Source organism: Salmo salar, chromosome 15 (assembly GCF_965601325.2).
Source record: "Salmo salar chromosome 15, fSalSal1, whole genome shotgun sequence".
NCBI classification, from domain to species: domain Eukaryota; kingdom Metazoa; phylum Chordata; class Actinopteri; order Salmoniformes; family Salmonidae; genus Salmo; species Salmo salar.
The window spans coordinates 45026685-45052539 of record NC_138305.1 but is presented as its reverse complement, the minus strand read 5'-3'; the positions used below and the strand labels follow the sequence as shown (position 1 = coordinate 45052539).

At 41.2% G+C, this 25855-nt stretch overlaps 2 protein-coding genes across 5 annotated transcripts in view; one reads left to right on the top strand and one right to left on the bottom strand.

Moving 5' to 3' along the window:
* Positions 1-11235, bottom strand: part of ehd3 (EH-domain containing 3) — a 38162-nt gene extending 26927 nt beyond the window's left edge. For 2 of the 3 annotated variants that reach the window (XM_014144516.3, XM_014144519.3), the window contains exons 1-2: positions 10427-11235; positions 15-191 (exon numbers count right to left, since the gene is read on the bottom strand). In XM_014144516.3, the coding sequence (XP_013999991.1) occupies positions 15-191; positions 10427-10653 (404 nt within the window). In that variant the 5' untranslated portion in view covers positions 10654-11235. The remainder of the gene's footprint in view (positions 1-14; positions 192-10426) is intronic. The other variant, XM_014144517.3, reaches the window with a different exon arrangement.
* A 2612-nt stretch (positions 11236-13847) lies between these two features.
* galnt14 (UDP-N-acetyl-alpha-D-galactosamine:polypeptide N-acetylgalactosaminyltransferase 14 (GalNAc-T14)) overlaps positions 13848-25855 on the top strand; it is a 118523-nt gene continuing 106515 nt past the window's right edge. Inside the window, exon 1 of one of the 2 annotated variants that reach the window (XM_014144515.3) lies at positions 13848-14224. In XM_014144515.3, coding sequence (XP_013999990.2) covers positions 14093-14224 — 132 coding nt within the window. In that variant the 5' untranslated portion in view covers positions 13848-14092. The remainder of the gene's footprint in view (positions 14225-25855) is intronic. The other variant, XM_014144514.3, reaches the window with a different exon arrangement.

Below are 25855 nucleotides of genomic sequence, written 5' to 3'. Positions count from 1 at the left end.
TGTTATAGTCTCACCTGTTGAGAAAGGCGTTTCCGAAGGCGTTGAGCTTCCTGAAGGGTTTCTTGGGGTCGACCACCAGGGCATTGCCAGGGATCAGCCCCTCTGTGTCTCCATGCATCACTGCAATGAAGGAGTCTGTGGTGGGCTCTGGCCCGATCCGCATTCCAGGGAAATCCTGCTCCAACAGGTATCTGGGGAGTAATAGGAGACATGGATCTCTGGTTATGCTTTTCTTTATTGTCCACTATCTTAGTTGACATGTTACTTTACAACCCCTATACACCTGCCCTTTACATGGCAAACTTGTACTAACGCATCTTTTAAAAGAAAATATTAGCAATGTTGAATTATAGGGTCACGGTCCAAGAGTTGAATCTTTAATCAGTCTGAATTGATATCACAGATGTCAAATCTCTTCTACATAGAGATTTGTGTGTAATATTGTAAAGATTTAGTATAAGTCTATAGAATGTGCAGAATCCTACAAATGCATTGAATCGTAAATACTAGATTTCGCTGGTGATTCATTACTCAAGGCAATAAACTGTCATTTTAAACCACTTTCAACACTAACAGATGTGAGGTCAACCAGCTGATACTCTATGTATCCACTCTACACACACCCTGTCATAGGGGTCACCAGTGCTGGCTAGTACAGTTTATCTGTATACACTGTTTAACTTCATAATACAGTGCCATTGCAATGATAGATGTGAGGAGCACTTAGACGAAGCCATAATATATTGTCTCACTGTCCAGACCCAGATGTTTATCCTTCCCACTAGGGTTGGGCGGTATCTAGATTTCCATACCGTCATACCGTTTCTGTACCATACCGGGGTATACGGTATTACCGGAAGTGCACACAAGGGGTGCTATACCCCCAAAAAAGTATACACATTTTTGACGCACAAAATAATTTAGGCAACAAGGATTTTGATCCAAGTGGGGATTAAATGTCTCTACTATCACCAAGAAGCCTGGTCTTGACATCTAGCCACTTAGCTAGATAGTTAGCAAACCAAATGAATAGCTGGAGCCCTGAGCTGCATATCATTTATTTGACACAGCTTAGATTTGTTCCAGTAATTCTTAACTTATAGTTATAAGGAGTGGCGTAGCATGCACCCCCCGCAGCCCCGCAGCCCCCGCGAGACGTTGGTGCCCCCAACCCCCCGCATTTAAAAAAAGTTATATTATTGTTATTTACGGCATTTAAAATCATACCGTCGGTATTTCAAAATAGCCTGGCGTGCGGTATAAACGGTATACCGCCCAAGCCTACTTCCCACAGCTCTGCCACTGAGGCTTCGGTGAGATGAAGGGAGGCAGAGGGACTGTGTTATAACCGTCATGATGGCAACGTTAATGAATGACCTTGTGTGTGTGTAAGTGTGTGTGTGCAAGTGTGTATGTGTACACGTGTGTGTTTGGAAACAGACTAGAGAGGAAAGAGCTAAGCCTGTGTGCTTTCATAACACTTAGGACTGAGGAGTCAGCACACACACACACAAACACAGGCCTAGCTCTTTCACTGTCACTCTTCCTACTGCAGCCGCTGCTGCTTGCTGCCGCCACATAGGCACATCCTCTATGAATAATGCACCACAACACAAGAAACTGAAGACGCTGCCTATGGCCCTATCCTGCAGGACAGTGGCCTCACATAGGGCACAAACCACAGAGAAATGGCGAGTAGCCCAACTAGCCCAGTCCACCTCTCAGTTTCCTCTATCCCCCAAGCCATTAGAGAGGCTAGCTCTGGAACCTCTGACAATGGACTGAACCATGACCGTCACAGGCAGATGAGGAAACCAACACAAAGCCATCACCTGACTTGGTCAGTGCTGAACCGTAGCTGATTAAATATTCAAACGTTTCCAACTTTTGAAACTGACATATACGTATGTCCTGGATTCAGTATAAATGTTTTGCAAGTGCTTTATGATGCTTCAAAATATGATTTCGCAAAATAAACTATAGCAAGCAAAAAAAAAAATCTGTATTATTATATTAAAAGCTTCCAGAGGTGAGAGAGATTTTTATCCGGTGAACTGTGATCCATATCTAATCCAATTTTGTCCAGGGATTGGTATACCTGGAATTCAGCGTAAGCCTGGTACAATCACAACCAGAGAGACATTCAGGGATTTCCCTCTCTGTCTGTACCAAGGGACCACGACCATGTCTGGTTACAGAATGTTATAATGGCACCAGAGGAGATGGCTGCTGTTTTACGAGCCCCTAAACAATTGTGATATTGTGTGTTGTTTCGCGTTATTTTTAACTTATTTTGTACATAATGTTTCTGCCACTGTGTCTTATAACCGAAAAGAGCTTCTAGATACCAGGACAGTGATTACCTCACCCCGTACTGGAGGAATACCTTTTCTTTACCGAGTTGAACGGGAAGAATTTACTTCAGACGTCCGACAAGGCCGTCATCCCTGTCATTCGTAGGGGAAAGACACAGAGATATCGGGGACGAAGGTCTGGGTGCCTTGTAAGGATCCGATGGTGAGTGTGTAATCTCCCTTTACCATCGGTCCTATTAGCAAATGTACAATCAATAGAAAAAAAATAGACAAACTACGATCACGTATATATCCTACCAACAGGACATTAAAACTGTAATATCTTATGTTTCACCGAGTCGTGGCTGAACGACGACATTAATAACATACAGCTGGCGGGTTTTACGCTTCTTCGGCAGGATAGAACAGCGGCGTCTGGTAAGAGGCGGTCTATGTATATTTGTAAACAATGGCTGGTGCACAATATCTAAGGAAGTCTCAAGGTTTTGCTCACCTGAGGTAGAGTATCTCATGATAAGCTATAGTCCACACTATTTACCAAGAGGATTTTCATCTATATTCTTCGTAGCTGTCTATTTACCACCACAAACCGATGCTGGCACTAAGACCGCACTCAATTAGCTGTATACGGCCATACGCAAACAGGAAAATGCTCATCCAGAGGCGGCGCTCCTAGTGGCCAGGGACTTTAATGCAGGGAAACTTAAATCCATTTTACCTAATTTATACCAGCATGTTAAATGTGCAACCAGAGGGACAAAAACTCTAGGCTACCTTTACTCCACACACAGAGACATGTACAAAGCTCTCCCTCGCCCTCCATTTGGCAAATCTTACCATAATTCTATCCTCCTGATACCTGCTTACAAACAAAAACTAAAGCAGGAAGCACCATTGACTCGGTCAATAAAAAAGTGGTCAGATGAAGCAGATGCTAAGCTACAGGAATGTTTTGCTAGAATAAACTGGAATACGATTCTTCCGATGGCATTGATGAGTACACCACATCAGTCACTAGCTTCATCAATAAGTGCATTGATGACGTCATCCCCACAGTGAACGTACGTACGTACGTACATACCTCAACCAGAAGCCATGGATTACAGGCAACATCTGCACTGAGCTAAAGGGTAGAGCTGTCGCTTTCAAGGAGTGGGAAGCTTATAAGAAATCCCACTATGCCCTCTGACAAACCATCAAACAGGCAAAGCGTCAATACAGGACTACGATTGAATCATACTACAACACCTCCAATGCTCGTTGGATGTGGCAGGGCTTGCAAACTATTACAGACTACAAACGGAATCACAGCCGCGAGCTGTGGCAAGTAACACTGAAACATGCATGAGAGCATCAGCTGTTCCGGACGACTGTGTGAGTAAGACCTTTAAACAGGTCAACATTCACAAGGCCGCAGGGCCAGACGGATTACCAGGACATGTACTCTGAGCATGCGTTGACCAACTGGAAAGTGTATTCACTGACATTTTCAACCTGTCCCTGACTGAGTCTGTAATACCAACATGTTTCAAGCAGACCACCATAGTCCCTGTGTCCAAGAACACTAAGGTAACCTGCCTAAATGACTACTGACCCATAGCACTTATGTCAATAGCCATGAAGTGCTTTAAAAGGCTGGTCATGGCTCACATCAACACCATTATCCCAGAAACCCTAGACCCACTCCAATTTGCATACCACCCAACAGATGCACAGATGATGCAATCTCTATTGCATTCAACACTGCCCTTTCCCACCTGGACAAAAGGAACACCTATGTGAGAATGCTATTCATTGACTATAGCTCAGCGTTCAACACCATAGTGGTAAGGGTAGGTAACAACACATCCGCCATGCTGATCCTCAACAAAGGGGCCCCTCAGGGGTGCGTGCTCAGTCCCCTCCTGTACTCCTTGTTCGCTCATGACTGCATGGCCAGGCACGACTCCAACACCATCATCGAGTTTGCCGAGGACACAACAGTGGTAGGCCTGATCACCGACAACGATGAGACAGCCTATAGGGAGGAGATCAGAGACCTGGCCATGTAGTGCCAGGACAACAACCTCTCCCTCAACGTGATCAAGACAAAAGGAGATGATTGTGGACTACAGGAAAAGGAGGACCGAGCATGCCCCCATTCTCATCAACGGGGCTATAGTGGAGCAGGTTGTAGTGCTTCAAGTTCCTTGGTGTCCACATCACCAACAAACTGTCATGGTCCCCCTCAGAAGACTGAAAAGATTTGGCATGGGTCCTCAGGTTCTACAGCTGCACCATCGAGAGCATCCCGACTGGATGCATCACTGCCTGGTGTGGCAACTGCTCGGCCTCCAACCGCAGGCACTACAGAGGGTAGTGTGTACAGCCCAGTGCTTTACTGGGGCCAAGCTTCCTGCCATCCAGGACCTCTATACCAGGCGGTGTCAGAGGAAGGCCCTACAAATTGTCAAAGACTCTAGCCATCCTAGTCATAGACTGTTCTCTCTGCTACCGCACGGCAAGCGGTACCGGAGCACCAAGTCTAGGTCCAAAAGGCTTCTTAACAGCTTCTACCCCCAAGCCATGAGACTCCTAAACAGCTAATCAAAGTGCTACCCAGACCCCTCTTTTACACTGCTGCTACTCTCTGTTTATTATCTATGCATTGTCACTTTAACTCTACCTAAATGTACACATTACCTAAATTACCTCGACTAACTAGTGCCCACGCCCATTGACTCTGTACCGGTACCCCCTGTATATACTGCAGCCATGCTATTGTTATTTTACTGCTGTTGTTTAATTACTCGATACTTTGATTTTATTTCTTTTACTTATCTATTTATTTATTTTTTTACTTAACACTTATTTTCCTTAAAACTGCATTGTTGGTTAAGGGCTTGTAGCAAGCATTTCACTGTTGTATTCGGTCGGGCATGTGACAAATAACCTTTGATTTTGATTTGTTTTAGTTTCAATATGGATTTCAAAGGACTGCCTAATTAAGATCAGTCATATTGCCAGATTGAGACAGAACCCTACCAACAAACCCACACCCAGCTGTCATTCTCACCCACATATGCAAAAGCATGAGAACAAAGCTCTACTCATCTCCTGCTATTCAACTACATAACTGCAATATGATAACTTGATTGCAAATAAGTACTACAACCTAAAGCTAATAGCTCATTTAGGTAGTACAAACTAAAAAGAAGTGAGAGTGCCCCAAAGCTTTTCAGACCTTACAACCTGATCCTACAGAGTAAGTGCTTTCCGTGGCCAGGGGCATTCTCTACATGATTCCAGAATGATGTCTCGCACTTGTCGCGCCTCTCTATAACTCCTGGACTAGTCGCTCTGGAAACTATTGATCTTAGGATGGCAGGAGAAATACTAGCATGCACTGGCATTACTGCACAGCAAGAGGGATGCACTTAGTCTCACTAGTAAAGTTTGATGTGGAAACATGTCACAAAGGCAAAGATACAAGTAGAGAGCAGGAAAAGGGTACTAGGCTACACATCTCAACACACAGAAGAGGTTCAACTACTTTCTGCCATTCATTTGCCCATACAGCACATATATCTGATTTTAGTTAATTATACACTGAACAAAAATATAAATGGTTGGTTCCATGTTTCATAAGCTGAAATAAAGGATCCCAGAAATGTTCCATACACACAAAAAGCCTATTTCTCTCAGAATTTGTGCACACATTTGTTTACATCCCTGTTAGCGAGCATTTCTCCTTTGCCAAGATAATCCATCCACCTGACAGGTGTGGCATGATCATTACACATGTGCACTTTGTGCTGGGGACACACAACACATTGCAACAGATTTTTGTTTTGAGGGAGCATGCAATTAGCATGCTGACTGCAGGAATGTCCACCAGAGCTGTTGCCAAATTATATAATGTTAATTTCTCTACCATAAGCCACCTCCAACATCCTTTTAGAGAATTTGACAGTACATCCAACCGGCCTCACAACCGCTGACCATGTATAAACACATCAGCCTAGAACCTCCACATCCGTCTTCTTCACCTGTAGGATCATCTGTGACCAGCCACCCGGACAGCTGATTCCTGCACAAACTGTCAGAAACCGTCTCAGGGAAGTTCATCTGCGTGCTCGTCGTCCTCACCAGGGTCTTGACCTGACCACAGTTCGGTATCGTAACCGACTTTAGTGGGCAAATGCTCAGCTTCGATGGCCACTGACACGCTGGAGAAGTGTGCTCTTCACGGATGAATCACGTTTTCAACTGTACCGGGCAGATGGCAGACAGTGCGTACGGCGTCGTGTGGACAAGTGGTTTGCTGATGTCAACATCGTGAACACAGTGCCCCATGGTGGCGGTGGGGTTATGGTATGGGCAACCATAAGCAACGGACAATGAACACAATTGCATTTTATCGTTGCCAATTTCAATGCACAGAGATACAATGACAAGATCCTAAGGCTCATTGTCGTGCCATTAATCCGCCGCCATCACCTCATGTTTCAGCATGATAATGCACGGCCCCATGTCGTAAGGATCTGTACACAATTTCTGGAAGCTGAAAATGTCCCAGTTCTTCTATGGCCTGCATACTCACCAGACATTTCACCCGTTGAGTATGTTTGGGATGCTCTGGATCGATGTGTACGACAGCATATTCCAGTTCCCAAACAAAATCCAGCAACTTCGCACAGCCATTAAAGAGGAGTGGGACAACATTCCACAGGCCACAGTCAACAGCCTGATCAACTCTATGCGAAGGAGATGTGTCACGCTGCATGAGGCAAATGGTGGTCACACCAGATACTGACTGGTTTTCTGACCCATGCTCTGGGTATCTGTGACCAACAGATGCATATGTGAAATCCATAGATTAGGGCCTAATGAATTTATTTCAATTGACTGATTTCCTTACATGAAGTGTAACAGTAAGGTTTTTGAAATTGTTGCATGTTAGGAAAAAAAAAATGTTCAGTGTACATGGTTAAAGTCTAGACATGCATAGAGTTCCCATGTTGTTACTCTGGGGGTAACAATGTTATTTAATTCATAGTTCAGTTAAGGTGTTTGTCCTATATTTGGCATGTTTGGCTGGCAGTCATGGTGACCGTTATTAGATCAAATGCGTGACCTTCGCTGCATGGAAGCTCAATTTAATTCTGGCCTCCCATCCCCAAAACAAAGTGTGCTTTGTCATAGGCTCAGAGAGACCACAACACTTGCTTTTAGGTCCAATGTTTTTGCATCTGCCCTTGTATTCCTTTGATGAGCACTAAGTGGGATGGTCGGCATACCATTAAGCAGTCCATAGGGAAATGCTGGAATTTAACATGGAAACATGATCTGTTTGATGGTCATGGACAAGTTTGCAGACAAATCATTGGAGTAGCTGACATTCCTGTGTTTGGGGTGTGACTACAAGGGAAAATTGATGCAGCTAATTAGTGTAAGATAAGATAAGATATACACTATATATACCACAATTATGTGGACACCACTTAAAATTAGTGGATTTGGCTATTTCAGCCACACCCGTTGCTGACAGGTGTATAAAATCGAGCACACAGCCATGCAATCTCCATAGACAAACATTGGCAGTAGAATGGCCTTACTGAAGAGCTTTCAGTGTGTCATAGGATGCCACATTTCCAACAAGTCAGTTTGTGAAATGTGTGTCCTGCTAGACCTGCCCCAGTCAACTGTAAGTGCTGTTATTGTGAAGTGAAAACGTCTAGGAGCATCAGCGGCCCGGCCGCGAAGTGGTTGGCCACACAAGCTCACAGGATGGGACCACCGAGTGCTGAAGTGGGTAGCGGGTAAAAATCATATGTCCTCAGTTGCAACACTCACTACCGAGTTCCAAATTGTCTCTGGAAGCAGTCAGCGCAAGAACTATTCATCGGGAGCTACATGAAATGGGTTTCCATGGCCGAGCAGCTGCACACAAACCTAAGATCACCATGCACAATGCCAAGTGTCGGCTGGAGTGGTGTAAAGCTCACTGCCATTGGACTCTGGAGCAGTGGAAATGCGTTCTCTGGGGTGATGAATCACGCTTCACCATCTGGGAGTCCGACGGATTAATCTGGGTTTGGCAGATGCATGGAGAAACGCCACCTGCCCCAATGCATAGTGCCAACTGTAAAGTTTGGTGGAGGAGGAATAATGGTCTGGGGCTGTTTTACATGGTTTGGGCTAGGCCCATTAATTCCAGTGAAGGGAAATCTTAACGTTACAGCATACAATGACATTCTAGACGAGTCTGTGCTTCCAACCTTGTGACAACAGTTTGGGGAAGACCCTTTCCTGTTTCAGCATGACAATGCCCCCATGCACAAAGCGAGGTCCATACAGAAATAGTTTTTCGAGATCGGTGTGAAAGAACTTGACTGGCCTACATAGAGCCCTGACCTCAACCCCATAGAACACCTTTGGGATTAATTGGAACACCGACTGCGAGCTAGGCCTAATCGCCCAACATTAGTGCCCAACCTCACTAATGCTCTTGTGGCTGAATGGAAGCAAGTCCCTGCAGCAATGTTCCATCATCTAGTGGAAATTCTTCCCAGAAGAGTGGAGGCTGTTATAGAAGCTAATGGGGGACCAACTCCATATTAATGCCCATGATTTTGGAATGAGATGTTCAATGAGCAGGTGTCCACAAACTTTTGGACATGTAGTGTACTTTGAACACACCGACAGCGTCATTGTATTTTGGTACACCAGAATTACATTCACTTCCAATGAAACGCTGCGTTTGCCTTGCAGCACTGTGTTGCAGAGACAGTTTCAATGCATTCGGTGTGGTGCATACGTTGGATTTATAGAACGTATGTGTCAAACTGTATGCTTTAACAGCTTGACAGAAATGGTTGCAGAAGGTGAATGTTGAACTTTGTTGTATACATATCCAGATGATGCTGCATACTATTTTGCACAATGACGCTGTCGGTGTGTTGGAGGTGTTAGTCCATATGAGATGGAAATATGTCCTCTGATCATTTCCCCAACCCTTCCCATATACCCCCACACACACACATACACACATTAGGTTGGAGAGGCTGGAGAAGAGTAACATGTAATCATAAAATGAGAATTATGGGATGATATCTATAACCATATAATAACCAGTGGTGGAAAAAGTACCCAATTGTCATACTTGAGTTAAAGTACCTTAATAGAATATGACTCAAGTAAAAGTGAAAGTCACCCAGTAAAATACTTCTTGAGTAAATGTCTAAAAGTATTTGGTTTTAAATATACTTAAGTACCAAAAGTAAATGTAATTGCAAAAAATATACTTAAGTATCAAAAGTAAACGTAAACATAAATCATTTCAATTTCCTTACATTAAGCAAACCAGACGGCACAATTTTCTAGTTTTTTCTTTGTGGATAGCCAGGGGCACACTCCCACACTCAGACATAATTTACAAACAAAGCATTTGTGTTTAGTGAGTCCACCAGATCAGAGGCAGTAGGAATGACCAGGGATGTTCTCTTGAACATTGGATAATTTTCATGTCCTGCTAAGCATTCAAAATGTAACGAGTACAGGGAAGGTGTCAGGGAAAATGTAAGGAGGAAAAAGTACATTCTTTTCTTCAGGAATGTAGTGAAGTAAAAGTTGTCAAAAATATAAAATACTAAAGAAAAGTACCGATGCAAAAAAATATATATATACTTAAATAGTACTTTTTTCTTAAGTACTTTACACCAATGATAATAACATATGATAACACTAGATTCCCATAATCGACTTATCTTTTTGTAAACTCATCTATACAGTACCAGGTGAATGCCATATAACCAAGAATGCATTTTTGTCTTGGAATCTGACTCTTTTCAAGTCAGAGTACTGTGTCAATATTTGACCTGGGTCTGCCCAAGGTTGAACTGCAACCCAGACAACCATCTAGTCAACCCAAAAACGAACACATTTATCTCCCTAGGATCATTTTTTTGTTCAATAAAAGCTCATTTTTGCATCAAGCTGTGAATATGCAGTGTGTCTGCCATGCATTTCATGTCCCCTCTGTTTGCATATCAGACCATAACTCACTAATGTTTTGGCCCACTGACCAGCAAGGAAAGTACCCACCAGTGACATTTCAAACATAGACCTACCGTATGAAGCTGGTTTTTCCAGTGGAATACTGCCCCACAAGGAGTACCATGGGTTTGTTGTCAAAGTCGGCATCCTCTAAGGCGGGCGAGTGGAACTCGTGGAATTTGTAGTGTTCCTCCAAGGGCAACAATTTGGTTTTGTAGAGCTTCTTGAGGCCATCGCTGACTGTCTGAAAGACCTCAGGATCCTTCTTCCTCCTGTCATCGGTACCCAACCAACTGAACATGATGCAATTCGATAACGGACAACCTTATACTCTATAGAGATCTCTATTGGTGCTTTTTCTATTTCTATTCTTGTCTTCTATTCAAATAATTCGGAGGATCTCTTTGTCATTGATTTAGTAGATGGTTTGTTTTTCCTTTCAATCAAACTATATGCAGACACATCCTTCAATGGAAGCGTTCGTTCCTCAAGTCCTTACAAGCCAAACACGAGACACAGATGCATTCAGACGACTATAAGCCAGCTAATTAACTAGACACATCCTAGCGATGCTAAATTATTTCTACATGCACATTTTCATATCACAGCTATAATGCACGATTTTCATTCAAGCTGTAGAGGAATTCCAAAAATGATGCACGTATCAAGCTTAGCTGTCAAATTGTGATCTCGTCTTACATTTGAATACCGACGCGGTTGAAGCTTCAAAATACTGTCCTAAATAATAGACCTTTCTCAAGTCAAATGAAGAAACAACAATATAGCTATAATAAAGCACTATTCCTACTGCTGCGTAGAATGTTGTGCGGTCACTGGCTTCGCCGGCTTCGTTACTGCAGCAGATTGAAATGCCTGTCAGACAACGAAACCTGATCCGAAAGGAAATGCCCAACTACTGGCAAAGCCCCACCCAGTATTACAACGACTGAAGGCAGTGATGGCAGCGCCATATTGGCGGATGAGGGACCAGTTGCATCTCATTGTTGGTGCTCCTCTAGCGGTTATACAGAGTAACCAGCAAGGCGTAATTACAACATCGAAATTGCTACATTGTATCAGTCATCAGCTGCATCGTACATTACCAAGAAAAATATAAAAGTACTATGTCAACATTTTCATATGCCTACGCATAGATTATATTGCTTGTGTCATTTGATGCATTTATATTTTTGTATAAAAAAAACTTAAGACAATATTTTAATAAAATCTTCACATAAAAATGTAAAATACAAAAGTGTTACAAAAGGTGTACTGATGATGCAGTCCACAAATGATGGAGGGTATGACGGAAGTACAAATTCAAAAGAGGATACAACAATTTGTCTCAAGTGTACGGTAGGACTATAGTGTAGAATGTAGCCTACAGTTATGTAAAAAGTCGTAGCTTTGTCCAAATTTAGAGAGAGGATTAGAAGGCCAGCGCCATAGAGGACATACACTGAGTGTACAAAACATTAGGAACACCTGCTCTTTCCATGACATAGACTGACAGGTGAAAGCTATGATCCATTGTTGATGTCATTTGTTAAATCCAATTCAATCAGTGCAGATGAAGGGAAGGAGACAGGTTATAGAAGGAATGTTAAGCCTTGAGACAATTGAGACATGGATTGTGTATGTGTGCCATTCAAATCAATTCAAATCACATTTTATTGGTCACATACACATGGTTAGCAGATGTTAATGCAAGTGTAGCGAAAGGCTTGTGCTTCTAGTTCCGACAGTGCAGTAATATCTAACAAGTAATCTAACACATTCACAATGACTACCTTATACACACAAATGTTAAGGGATGAATAAGAATATGTACATATAAATATATGGATGAGCGATGGCCGCGCGGCATAGGCAAGATGCAGTAGATGGTATAGAATACAGTATATACATATGAGATGAGTAATGTAGGATATGTAAACATTATTAAAGTGGCGTTATTTAAAGTGACTAGTGATACCTCCATTTATAAAATGTATTAAAGTGGCAAGAGATTTGAGTTTGTATGTTGGCAGCAGCCACTCTATCTTAGTGATGGCTGTTTAACAGTCTGATGGCCTTGAGATAGAAGCTGTTTTTCAGTCTCTCGGTCCCAGCTTTGATGCACCTGTACTGACCTCGCCTTCTGGATGATAGCAGGGTGAACAGGCAGTGGCTCGGGTGGTTGTTGTCCTTGATGATCTTTTTGGCCTTCCTGTGACATCGGGTGCTATAGGTGTCCTGGAGGGCAGGTAGTTTGCCCTTGCGGTTGTGGGTCGGAGCAGTTGCCGTACCAGGCGATGATACAGCCCGACAGGATGCTCTTGATTGTGCATGTGTAAAAGTTTGTGAGTGTTTTTGGTGACATGCCAAATTTCTTCAGCTTCCTGAGGTTGAAGAGGCACTGTTGTGCCTTCTTCACCAAGCTGTCTGTGTGGGTGGACCATTTCAGTTTGTCCACGATGTGTATGCCGAGGAACTTAAAACGTTCTACCTTCTCCACTTCAGATGGTGAATGGGTAAGATAAAATATTTAAGTGCCTTTGAACAGCGTATGGTAGTAGGTGCCAGGCGCACCAGTTTGTGTGTGTAAATAACAGCAATGCTGCTGGGTTTTTCACGTTTAACAGTTCCCCTGTGTATCAAGAATGGTCCACCTCCCAAAGCATATCCAGCCAACTTGACACAACTGTTGGAGTCAACATTGGCCAGCATCCCTGTGGAACGCTTTCGACACCTTGTAGAATCCATGCCTCCATAAATGGAAGCTGTTCTGATGGCAAAAGGGGGAGAAACTCAATATTAGGAAGGTTACCCAATGTTTGTAAACTCAGTGTATATCCTTATCCTTGCAGTCTATTTTACATACCAGTATGACACCTGCTGGACTACATTTAGGCCTACACTAGTTTATACAATGGTTTATGGATTATTCGAGGACTGACTACCACTAGATGGTGTAACAAGATGGTGTAACAAGACAATACTTTTGTGATCCATTTGCGTTGTATTATTTAAGTCTAAAAGTACACTCTAGAAGTAAATCTTAGTGTGATTAGACAATATCAAAAGTACAGTATAATATGTACAAGTTTAAATGCAGAGTGGCGAATGTATGTGTATCTGAAGACTAAAGAAGTAGGTCCTAGCCTATGCCCAAACCCACTGAATTGTCGATAAAGATCGATTCTATTTTCTATTAGTCTTTTGTAACCAGACCTCATCTCACCTATGTTATCACCAGTATTATAATAGGCTTCCTTATAACTCTGGAAAAACACAAAAACTGGAGCTGAACTGGGCTGCATAATTAATTAAAGACTATATCCGTTAAATTGTGTGGAATCAAGTTATATTGATATAAGCATTGCAAGTACAATATACTACAAAACCTTGTACATTATGATTTGCACGGTAGGTGGTGCTAAACCAATTCAAATATTATAGGTACCCCGCCAACCTCTGATTTTGATCAAGCTGGATGGCATCAAGTGTCGTACCTCGTAGCTCCAGTGAGTCATAGCGCACAGCCTAGCTATCAGTTCGGTCACAGAGAATCTCGCAACCAGGGCAGTCACTGTGCACGCGTCTGGAGCAAGCGGACGTGCAGCGTTCGAAAAGACGAACCAGAGAATGAGGGTAGAGCGCAAAAGCACGTCTCCAGAACCGACTTTCCTAGAAATGTGCTTCTCGTAGGTTGCCCCGCCAATAAAGGGGCGATATCTGCTCCAGGAACTCATAGGAAAATGAAACGGCTGTCTCGAAAACTGACTTTGGCTCTGGTGGTGCTTTGTTGGACTGCTGCACTACTGTATTTGATACTCCTAAGTTGGCAGCAAGTATCCGACCTGGGCACCAAAGACGCACAGTACAGACAGGTAAGCAGCACAATCATTCCTTATCCTGTATCATCGCATCTAAGCTATATCCCACATGCAGGTAAGATAACTTCCTATGCATTTAGCAATAGTGCAGGCTAAACTCGGACCAAGTGCCTGGGTGCGTGCAGGTAAAATGTAGGCTATGTCTGCGTGTTTCTATATAAAACTAAATATTTAGGCTTGAGAGGGTGTCAGAATTTCCACTCAGGTGTCGTCTTACAGTGTATCACGGCTTCTGCTCTACATTGCTTTCTAGAAGTTTGCACATTAGCCAACAACCAGTTGTTTCTAACTTTTTTTATTCGGGTTGACTGAATGTGTCCATCCCATACCATACAGTATGTATTGCAAAGTACAGTTTCAATTGGTTATAATGAAGTTTGCAAATTGAGGTTTAGATGCGCTTTCTGTACATTCCAAACTGAAAAGAAGCTACTGTATAAATAATCCTAGAATATATAACTGCATAAACATTTGATATATGTAATGCCACGTTCACAAAGAACAGTCAGACTCTCACTAAATTGGTATGAACAAAAGTTTCACTAAAGTGTTGGCTACTACACAATTTATTAAACACTGATATAATGAATTCTCCAAATACTTGAATTTCTTAAAGCCTCGATAAAATAATTTAAAGCCTATGCCTATTAGTCTTTCTGTTCTGTAACCTACTCTTGTCTGAAAATTCAGCATTAACCATTCAGGAGGTTCAGTAATTTACTTGTAATATGTGGTCCCTGTGTGAACTGTTGAACATAATGTGATGGAATAATAATATCTACAATTACCAAGACAGCCAGACAGTGGCAATTATAGCCATAAAAGGTGTAACCTTTTACAGCGGACACATTTCTGTGCTTATTACTCCTGTTTTATAATGAACAAAAAAATAAACACAACATGCAATAATTTCAACGATTTTACTGAGTTACAGTTCATATAAGGAAATAAGTCAATTGAAATAAATTCATTAGACCCTAATCTATGGATTTCACATGACTGGGAAGAGGCATAGCCGTGGGTGGGCCTGGGAGGGCATAGGATGCGTCACTGCCTGGTATGGCATCTGACCGTAAGGCACTACAGAGGGTAGTGCGTATGGCCCAGTACACCACTGGGGCCAAGCCTCCTGCCATCCAGCAGCTATATACTAGGAGGTGTCAGAGTAAAGCCCAAAAAATTGTCAGAGACTCCAGTCACCCAAGTCATAGACTGTTTTCTCTGCTACCGCACGGCAAGCAGTGCCAGAGCACCAAATCTAGGACCAAAAGGCTCCTTAACAGCTTCTACCACCAAGCCATAAGACTGCTGAACAATTAATCAAATGGCCACTGGACTATTTACAATGACCAACCCCCCCCCCCCCCCCCCCCCCCCCCCCCCATTTGTTTTGTACACTGTTGCTACTCGCTGTTTATAATCTATGCATATTCACTTCAATGTACAAATTACCTCAACAAACCTGTACCCCTGCATATTGACTCGGTATCGGTACCCCCTCTAAATAGCCTCGTTATTGTTATTTTATTGTCTTACTTTTTATTCTTTTTTACTTTAGTTTATTTGGTAAATATTTTCTTATCTCTTTCTTGAACTGCATTGTTGGTTAAGGGCTTGTAAGTAAGCATTTCACAGTAAGGTCTACACATGTTGTATTCGGCACATGTGACAAATAAAGTTTGATTTGATTTGACTTGGGCACCTGGTCCACCCACTGGGGAGCCAGGCCCAGCCAATCAGAATGAGTTTTTCCCCAGACAGAAGTACTCCTCAGTTTCATCAGCTGTCCAGGTGGCTGGTCTCAGACGATCTTGCAAGTGAAGAAGCCGGTTGTGGAGGTACTGGGCTGGTGTGGTTACACGTGGTCTGCGGTTGTTAGGCCGGTTCGACGTACTGCCAAATTCTCTAAAATGACGTTGGCGGTGGCTTGTGGTAGAGAAATGAACACTCAATTATCTGGCTACAGCTCTGATGGACATTCCTGCAGTCAGCATGCCAATTGTACGCTCCCTAAAAACTTGAGACATCTGTGGCATTGTGTTGTGTGACAAAACTGCACCTTTTAGAGTGGCCTTTTATTGTCCCCAGCACAAGGCGCACCTGTGTAAAGATCATGCTGTTTAATCAGCTTCTTGATATGCCACACCTGTAAGGTGGATGGATTATTTTGGCAAAGGAGAAATGTTCACTAACAGGGATGTAAACAAATTTGTGCACAACATTTGAGAGAAATAAGCTTTTTGTGCGTATGGAACATTTCTGGGATCTTTTATTTCAGGTCATGAAACATGGGCCTTTACATGTTGCATTTATATTTTTGTTCAGTATACAAAGTCAGCTTTAATGAAACTATTTACACTTTTCCCCTTGACTTCAATCTTGTTTTGTTGGAGTGCAGAAACCAGATTTCATTATATTTTGTGGGCCAGTTATTCTGGTATATATGCTGGGTTTTGTAAAGTTGTCCACGGCAAATGCTTAGGGTCAATGAGCAAGTGAGTGCTTTTCAGTGTAGGAGCTGAATGGCGGAATTAGACGTGTGAAGTAGGCACTCAAGACTGGCTTGATTGATTCTGTGTCAACATGGTAGAGGGGACTCTATCAACTGAAGAAGTTCTAGCCTGAGAGGGTTGTTTGGGGTTCTGGAGTTGGAATGCTCATGCAGAACAGTGTCAATGTGGGAGAAAATATTGAAATAAATTCAATAAATATATTTTCAAAAAGCTGAGTTATGGGTTGAAGGGTTGTAAAAAATGATTTGTGGAGTGTAGCTGACAATTAACCTGTAAGTCTATGTCGTTGTTTTTTTGTTTGAATTGTTTACGTGTACGCTATGCGGGGGAAATGATTAGACAAGCGGAACTACGTGGCTAAGAACTGTTGTAACGGGTATTATTATCGTAGCAACACACCTTTGGAGTGAAGGCAATCCCGCGCTGTGTTAGCTAAGTTTTCATGTCTTCGGGTGTAGTTCGTGAAGGTTGAAGTGTGTATGTTAGGATGGTAACGTTATAATAATTAAGGATGAAGCGTGAAATCATCCCAGGAATTATAAGTGTGAAGTTTTGATTTCCTTCCTTCTGTAATAAGTAGCCAATGAGGTATTTTTCCTTTATTCATGTGTTTAATCTGATACTGTTATAGCTCCGGCTAAACTGTGTATGTATGTAAGCACTTCAGAGTTATATCAAGCTAATAAGTCACTCGTAAGACAAGTTGTAAGAGTGTGCTTAACTGTATTTTCATTTACTTTATAGTTCTCACGGAAGGTGATAATTCTGACTAAAACTACAGAATAAAGCCGCAGTTAAAATCAAGGAACAATTGTGCTCGTGGTTACTGGAGGGAGCTACATTGAGTGAACAGGGAAGAAAAATGGGTAGTCTGTGGCAAATGCTGCTGCACAGATAATGAAACATACAGTACCAGTCAAAGGTTTGGACATATCTACTCATTCAAGGGTTTTTCTCTATGTTTACTATTTACTACTTTGTATAATAATAGTGAAGACATCAAAACTATGAAATAACACATATGGAATCATGTAGTAAGCAAAAAAGTGTTACAAATCAAAATATATTTTATATTTTAGATTCTTCAAAGTAGTCACCCTTTGCCTTGATGACAGCTTTGCACACTTTTGGCATTCTCTCAACCAGCTTCATGAGGTAGTCACCTGGGTAGGTGTGTCCAAACTTTGGACTGGTACTGTATATTGTGTGTATCTGTCATTCAAATGCAAATGAAATATTCCCACTCAGTATACTTTCACCATGTAGGTTTATTTACCTAGCTGCTTTGTGAACAATAAAAGCTACAGACTGCCTATATCCGTAGAAGAACATGGATTCATCCTTCCTTTGAAGAACACAGCAGTTTCTCTCTCCCTCAAGCTCTGTCTTTTGGGGGTCTTTGAGCTATTCCTGATGCAGTGTTTTCAACTACAGATTGGGAGCTGTTGCAGCATAAAGCACGGATTCAAGAGGTGGTCTAGCTAAGTCTTTCCATCCCCAACAATGTACTCTTTCTCTGAACCAGCTGTGTGCCGGCAGGCTTTTATTTTTAATTTGACCTCGTTATGTATGTCATTTCAGCAGCACACTATTATGTACAGTGCTTTGCATGTGGTTGAGACTCGCCTGGAGCTGTGGATGGGGAATGTAACTAATATGTAACCATAGGATAATTGGGTAGTTTTTATGTCTGTTTTTATTTTTATTATTCTTACTGGCTTCTATTTTTCTCAACAACAAAAAAACCTTACCGGCTCATTCCCATTCTTTCAGCTCTCAACAGCTGAGTTATTTTCATAAGTCGTGTCTGTTTCCAATGGAGCTCCCGCCTGGTGAGCAAACAAGATAGATGTTCCAATCACTGTGTTCAGCTTGTGTCTCACAATGCCAATGACTCCCAAATGCTCTAGTCTACACGTTTGGAATTCTGAGTTTTCTGCCCTGTATGAAATGTAATTTTTGTACTTTTTCCCCATCTCTGATAAAGCAACGAGGGAGAAAGAAAATTAGTTCTGAGGATAAAAATAACTGAAACAGGGTTGGAATGAAGATGTATTACACACAAGGATTGCTCCAAAAGATCTTCAAGATTACAGTAGGTGTTATAAGAATGTGCTAGGATTACTGTGGAGGGACTCAAACTGTGTGATATTGAGTCATCTTGGAGAGGGAGAGAGAGTGTTTGTGATTACACAGTAGCTGAAGAGAGGATGCACTAGTTGTCTAAACACGTGTTTGTGTAAAGACAACGCTTGGCTTGTGTCTGAACGTCATGTTGGGCTGAAACGTATTACATGCTTGTCCTTGTGCACAAGGCCTTTCATTTTCTCTGACGTGACATTTGGACAGTAAGAGTAAAACGTGAGTGTTATTGTAAGCCTTGTGTACTGTGGATAACGTGATCACAGTACACCTAGTGAAAGACCTAAAGGTTAATGTAGCTTCTAAGGATCAACAGCAGCGTGTATTTTTATAAGGCTCCTCAGGCCTCCTGAATGGAAGCTACTGAAGGAACTATGAAAACACTTAAACACTTAGCAAAATATGCAAAGTGTCCTTTTTATCATTTACTCTCAGAGAGTTCCACAAAACCCGTCTCCTGTAAAGAGAAAAACAGTAGCACGCCTCATTTAATATACGTGTTAGTTAATCATTTTGCTATTCCCAGTATGATATTGAAAGAAATTGCTTTAGCAGACACTATTAGACTGTTACTCTTAGCTAAGTGCTGTGATCGGGCTGTTTTGCAGTGATTACCCTGCCCTGAGGAGTAATTCCCCCTATTATGAGGAGCAGATCAATAAATCAGACCATCCTCATGCGCACGGACACACACACACATACACACACACACACACACACACACACACACACACACACACACACACACACACACACACACACACACACACACACACATTGCCTGCATGATGATAGCATTGCAATGGCACAAAAACATATTGCTGCTGAAATGCTGAAACATTCAAACAGGACTGATGGGATTCTATCTAGACTGTTTAAAAATGATATACATGAATTCTAAATGGGCTGTCAATTGTGTTTTTCTGTAATGCTACAAAAAGGTCGGTTTTACTGCTCATTTGTAATTTTCACCTTTATCTCCCAAGAATTGAGCCATCAATCTTATTTAGTCAGTACTGCTATTAGGGTTTTTCCTCAGTACGCTAGACAGACAGAGCAAGCTACGTTCTAAAGAGTAGTGACAGAGAACAAATATAACCATTTATATTTTATGTAGTCATTTATGCAAAAGCATCTGATTTCATCAGGAGTCAGTGAGGAAGACCGTGCAGAGGGATCACACACTTGAGTGAAAGGAATAAACTCTAACTTGTCACCGTTGGTATTTACATGAGAAATTGGGCATGTTGAATGGATGGCTTTAGATCTGGGAATCTGCAGTGTTTGCTGCAACTAGGGCTGTTGCGGTCATCACCAGTCATGACCGCAGTCAAATTCCACGTGACCGTTTAGTCGCAGTTATTAGGTTCCTCCAAGCTCTGATGCTGCTGATGCTGCTGATGGTCATTAGTAGCCTACTATACTTGCTAACTGTCTGGTACTCAGCACTCTATTGTTCCTCTACTCACTCTGACATCAATGCAAATGTATTCGAAAATCTAATCAAGCACTTCATGAGAGCCTATGAGCTCATGTTGCGCAACATTTCAATAGGCTATGCAATTGCGCGAGAAAACAGAGTGACGGCCACTAATAAAAAGAGGAGGTTCCCATCAGCTTTCTATAGGCTTACTATATGTATTCCTGAACTTTCCTAATAATAAGCACATTGCTGATATTTACAACAGGAGTATAGCCTACCTGGCTGGCATGAAAATAAATTGTTCTCCGTTCGCTATTTAAGTGCATAGATGACATGTATTTTTTCCACTGCGTCTGTTTCAATATAGGTGCGTGATAATGGTCCATTATAAATCAAAACAAATTTCACACATATATTATTTAGTATATGAAAATATTAAATCAAGAATAGTCTGATGGGTGACAATATTAGCCTATCACTTGTGAATTATATATTATCACATGTGAATGATACCCAGCATAAGAAACAATGGCTTTTTTTGGTGACATTTTCGAATCAAAGTTGCACACCTCATGTAGCCTAGCCCATAGTCCTATATGTTTTGATAAGGTTTGTATCACAACTAAAGTGGCCAAATAACTTCTTAAAATTAAGCACATTAATTAGCTTTACAAGGGGTGTAGAGCCTAACTTGCATACATAAGCAGCGTGTGAGTTTCAAGTTTTGGGAAGATAATTTTCACCATTTGTGGTCACTTTTGAGAATTGTGTTTTCTGCTAATGGAACATTAGCGCATCTACTACCATGTCTGCATTGCTGCGCTTATAATGTGAAATAATAGCCTAATAGTTTATCAACATCTTAAGCTAAACGTTCTGATCTGTTGTGTCAGCCAAATTGCATAAAGACTTTTTTTGATGGTTGTGGTTGTATTAATTTGGGATCCATTGCATCCCATAACTGTCCCAGACTATGTTTGGAATATTTATTTATTGCACAGAATATAATAGGTTGACCTTGGTACTATGGGGATAGTAGATTGACATAGGCTAGTGATTTTGCTGTTCGTTAAGCCTACTCTTGTTGGCTGATGAAAAGTAAATGTGGACAGTTCTTCCATTTTCTTCGATATGCACCTCGGAATTGGATAGTTGTATCCCCAATGTGTCTGTCTTCACTTGTAGCCTGTGAGAAAGACCTGATCATGTGATGGAGCACTCAGGGAGAAGGGCACACTGGCCACTGCCGATAAAGGCATGGATTTTGGCCACACAAAGGGGCCAAAAAATGCCTTGAAATTCTAGGCATTATCAAGTGCTTGTCAAATTGTGAATGAGTGACTAATAGAGGTCGACCGATTAATCGGAATGGCCGATTAATTAGGGCCGATTTCAAGTTTTCATAACACTCGGTAGTCGGCATTTTTGCCACCGATTATGGCCGATTACATTGCACTCCACGAGGAGACTGCGTGGCAGGCTGACTACGGGAGTGCAGCAAGGAGCCAAGGTAAGTTGCTAGCTAGCATTAAACTATCTTATAAAAAACAATCCATCTTAACATAATCACTAGTTAACTACACATGGTTGATGATATTACTAGTTTATCTAGCTTGTCCTGCGTTGCATATAATCGATGCGGTGTCTGTTAATTTATCATCGAATCACAGCCTACTTCGCCAAACGGGTGATGATTTAACAAGCGCATTCGTGAAAAAAGCACTGTCGTTGCACCAATGTGAACCTAACCTTAAACATCAATGCCTATCTTAAAATCAATACACAACTATATATTTTTAAACCTGCATATTCAGTTAATATTGCCTGCTAACATGAATTTATTTTAACTAGGGAAATTGTGTCACTTCTCTTGTGTTCTGTGCAATCAGAGTCAGGGTATATGCAGCAGTTTGGGCCGCCTGGCTCGTTGTGAACTGTGTGAAGACCATTTCTTCCTAACAAAGACAGTAATTAATTTGCCAGAATTGTATATAATTATGACATAACATTGAAGGTTGTGCAATGTAACAGCAATATTTAGACTTATGGATGCCACCCGTTAGATAAAATACGGAACGGTTCCGTATTTCACTGAAAGAATAAACATTTTGTTTTTGAAATGATAGTTTCCGGTTTTGACCATATAAATGATGTAAGGCTTGTATTTCTGTGTGTTATTATATTATAATTAAGTCTATGATTTGATATTTGATAGAGCAGTCTGACTGAGTGGTGGTAGGCAGCAGCAGGCTCGTAAGCATTCATTCAGAAGGTTTAGGCTATATTACATGGATTTATTAGACTTTTTAAAATGTAGATGTTCCAAAGTTCAGCAAAAGTTGCTTGTGTGGAAGCCAGGAGTTGCTAAATGTGTTTATGTTAATTCACGGTCAATTACTGTGAGACAACAGTTATTTGCTTGACAATCACCGGCTAACAAAATTTCGTGACCACCAGAGCCCTAGCTGCTACAGATGTAGGATCTTAATTTGATCACCCTGTTGCAGGAAAATGTATTTCAGGTTAAAAAAAGCTTCTAAAGTTTGTAATCTTTCACACTTGGTTTTCCGTTACGAAAAACGTATCAACCCCTACAAAAATATCCATTAATTATAATCCACATAATAATTCACATTTCCTGTTGCTGCAGGACTATTTTAAGATCCGACATCTGTACACATTGAGCTTTCATAGTGTGTCTGTACTGTAAGCAGAATTAGATCATAGATAATTCATGTAGGCCTCACATATGAATCAAACCTCAGATGTTCTATAGTGAATGATAAGATAAATTCAAATGAAATCCACTTTCATGGATTGTTGTTGTTTGTCTGATGATTAAGAATGGATTTATAACCATGTAATAAAGTTTCAGTTTATGCATAGTTAAAAAGTGTTACCAATTACTGAATATGAACATGTTACTTTCATGTGATCAACAGTTTTTGTTTTTTTCAGACAGAATAAATATGGATATTTCTTCTAACTTTATCCAACTTATGAATGCCCAGATGATTTATCTCAGCTCAAACACAGGCTGAATCTGAGATTTAAAGGTGCACAATGTCTATACACCTTGATGCATGGGTTCTGGCACATTTCTGTGAATTCAGTTAATATGGGTCTATTCAGCTTATTGCCTTTCAGCAAATTTATTTCCCAGCTACGAAAATAACACTTAGACCTGTGTCCACAGAGGAAGCGTTCCAGTTATTAGTTTTTCTGTCTGTTGATCACTGTCGCTTTGAAAACCTCTCCACTGATGTTCTTCTGAAGCCTACTGGAAGAGGGAGAGGAGGGAGAGAGTGGAAGGGTCACCTGCCATTTTCTGTTGCTTTATTGTTTCCCCAGCTTGAAAGACATGCTCTATAATTCAATTTGGAACCCGGGAAGCAGCAGCAGCACAGACGGCAACAGGAGGAGAATTTCAGCCATAGAAACCTTGATGCTCTTTTATTTTTTATTTTGTTTCTATTTCATGACCTTAGCAAAAGGAGAAAATGTAGCTCTTGCTTGCAGATCACGTATGCAGCCATGATTGCAATGCCCCCCCCCCCCCCCCCCCCCCCAGTAATATGTAGCAGTGGGTCATACATATTCAGTGATAAAATTGAAGGAAAGCAGTTTAGGGGAGGGGGGACGGAGAAAAGCCCTGAATAGATTTGATTAAGTAAACAAAATTAGATTCAGGAAGCTTATTATGTGCTTTAGTAAACTTGAAATACAGCATAGGGACCATTACATACATCCCACCCTGGAGTGGAGTCATCCACAGGGTTACCAATTAAAAATGACTCACTTAGTATGGTAGTTCCGTGAGAAATTAACAATCCATGCATCCAATTTCCATTCATTTTAAGTGGTCCACATGCAGCAGCCAATCATGGCAAAGTCAACAAGTTGTCAACCAGAACGCAGAACTTTAGTAAGCCTGCTATATCCCAGTACATCAGTGATCAAAAGAGGCAAGAGGCAAACTCTTTCATAAACAATTTTGCTGTGTTTATGCTAGTTAAAAAATTGAGAAGTTGCTTACCCCAGATGCCAAATGCATGAAAGCAAAAAATAGCTTAATGAAATAGAAAATCGCTTTTTGGAATCAAAGGGAATATTTAATACAAACATCAGCCGGCTCAGCTCTCATACAGTATGGTTTAGTTGTGATTAATCAAAATTGGTTCCAGTGCTGTGTAGCTCAAATTCTATTGTTGATTATTTTGGCTCCACTTCTTCATGTTTAAACTAGACCCACTATGCCCTGGAGATACCAGTTTCCACTGCTACTCTGGAAAAATAAAATGACCAGTGAATGATCAACTTTATACACACCCATTTGATTTGCATGGGATTTTAGATATGAGACTGAAAGCCATTTATAGTATTTGTAGGGAAACATTAGATGTTTTAATGCCATTATGCTTTAGTACAAGGTATGATGGATAAGTGAATATAGCTATAATGTGTTGATAATAAAAAAGCACTTGTCTGTTCCCAGAATGGAGGCCTGCTCAGGGAAAAGCACTCAAAGAGACCCAGCAATTGATTTTTGTCCACTCTAAGGGACATTGGTTTTTGGTCTGTATCTTTGAAGCCATACATGCCACTGTGATACGTCCTATTGTACCTTTGACAGGACATTCTGGGCTTTTTATGTCTGCCAGCCCAATCAGCATATTATATGTTAAGAAGAAAAGTTGTGCTTTTCAAATTGATTATTATTGAGAAAATATCTCAGGAATAGTTTGGTGAGTTTTCAGAGCAGTGTAATATTTTTTTTCTTATTTAAAGAGCTTGTTTATAAATGTCCTTTGTAGTGGATGCGGCAACTGTTTTTACTGACTACCCATTTACTGTAAAGTTACATTTTTCATATTTACTATCAATCGATTCCTTATGTGCGCTACAGTGCACATAAAATACAAATAGATAAATGAAATAAACAATTATAATTGTTTTCTTTGTAAAATATTTTTTTCACCGCGATGTAAACAATTATAATAATTAAAACCCTTTTTTTGCTGGGACTCAGGAGGATAGCCTATTTATGTTTGTATTTATTTATACTTGACCACTCCTCCCACATTTAGACATGCTTTTGACTCGTACTTGTACACATACAGACATACACACACGCACAGTCGCAGAAAACAGCACATTCCACATAACAGCTGCCAGACCAATATCACACCCTCTTACCCTCCTGCAATGATTCATGACTGACTGTTTTCTCCATCCTGTATAGCGCCAGGCACCACTCCAACAGTACCCATTGAAAAAGAAAGATAGCATTAGACAGAGATAGATTGGTGCAAACAGAAAACAATGTAAAAGTGGTCTTTGGTTGTGCGGCAATAGATTTTCCCAGACTCTTAATTGATGACTGTGCTGGTTTACTTGATTGTGTTCCTTCCTCTTTAAGATAGTCCTGTCACCAATATTGACACAGCCCTGCTCTGCAATGTTGAGCAGAAACCAAGCTAAATAAGCACTAGCTCAGGAAAGCAGAAAAACAAGTCAAACTAAGTAAAACCGATTTGAAAAATGAAT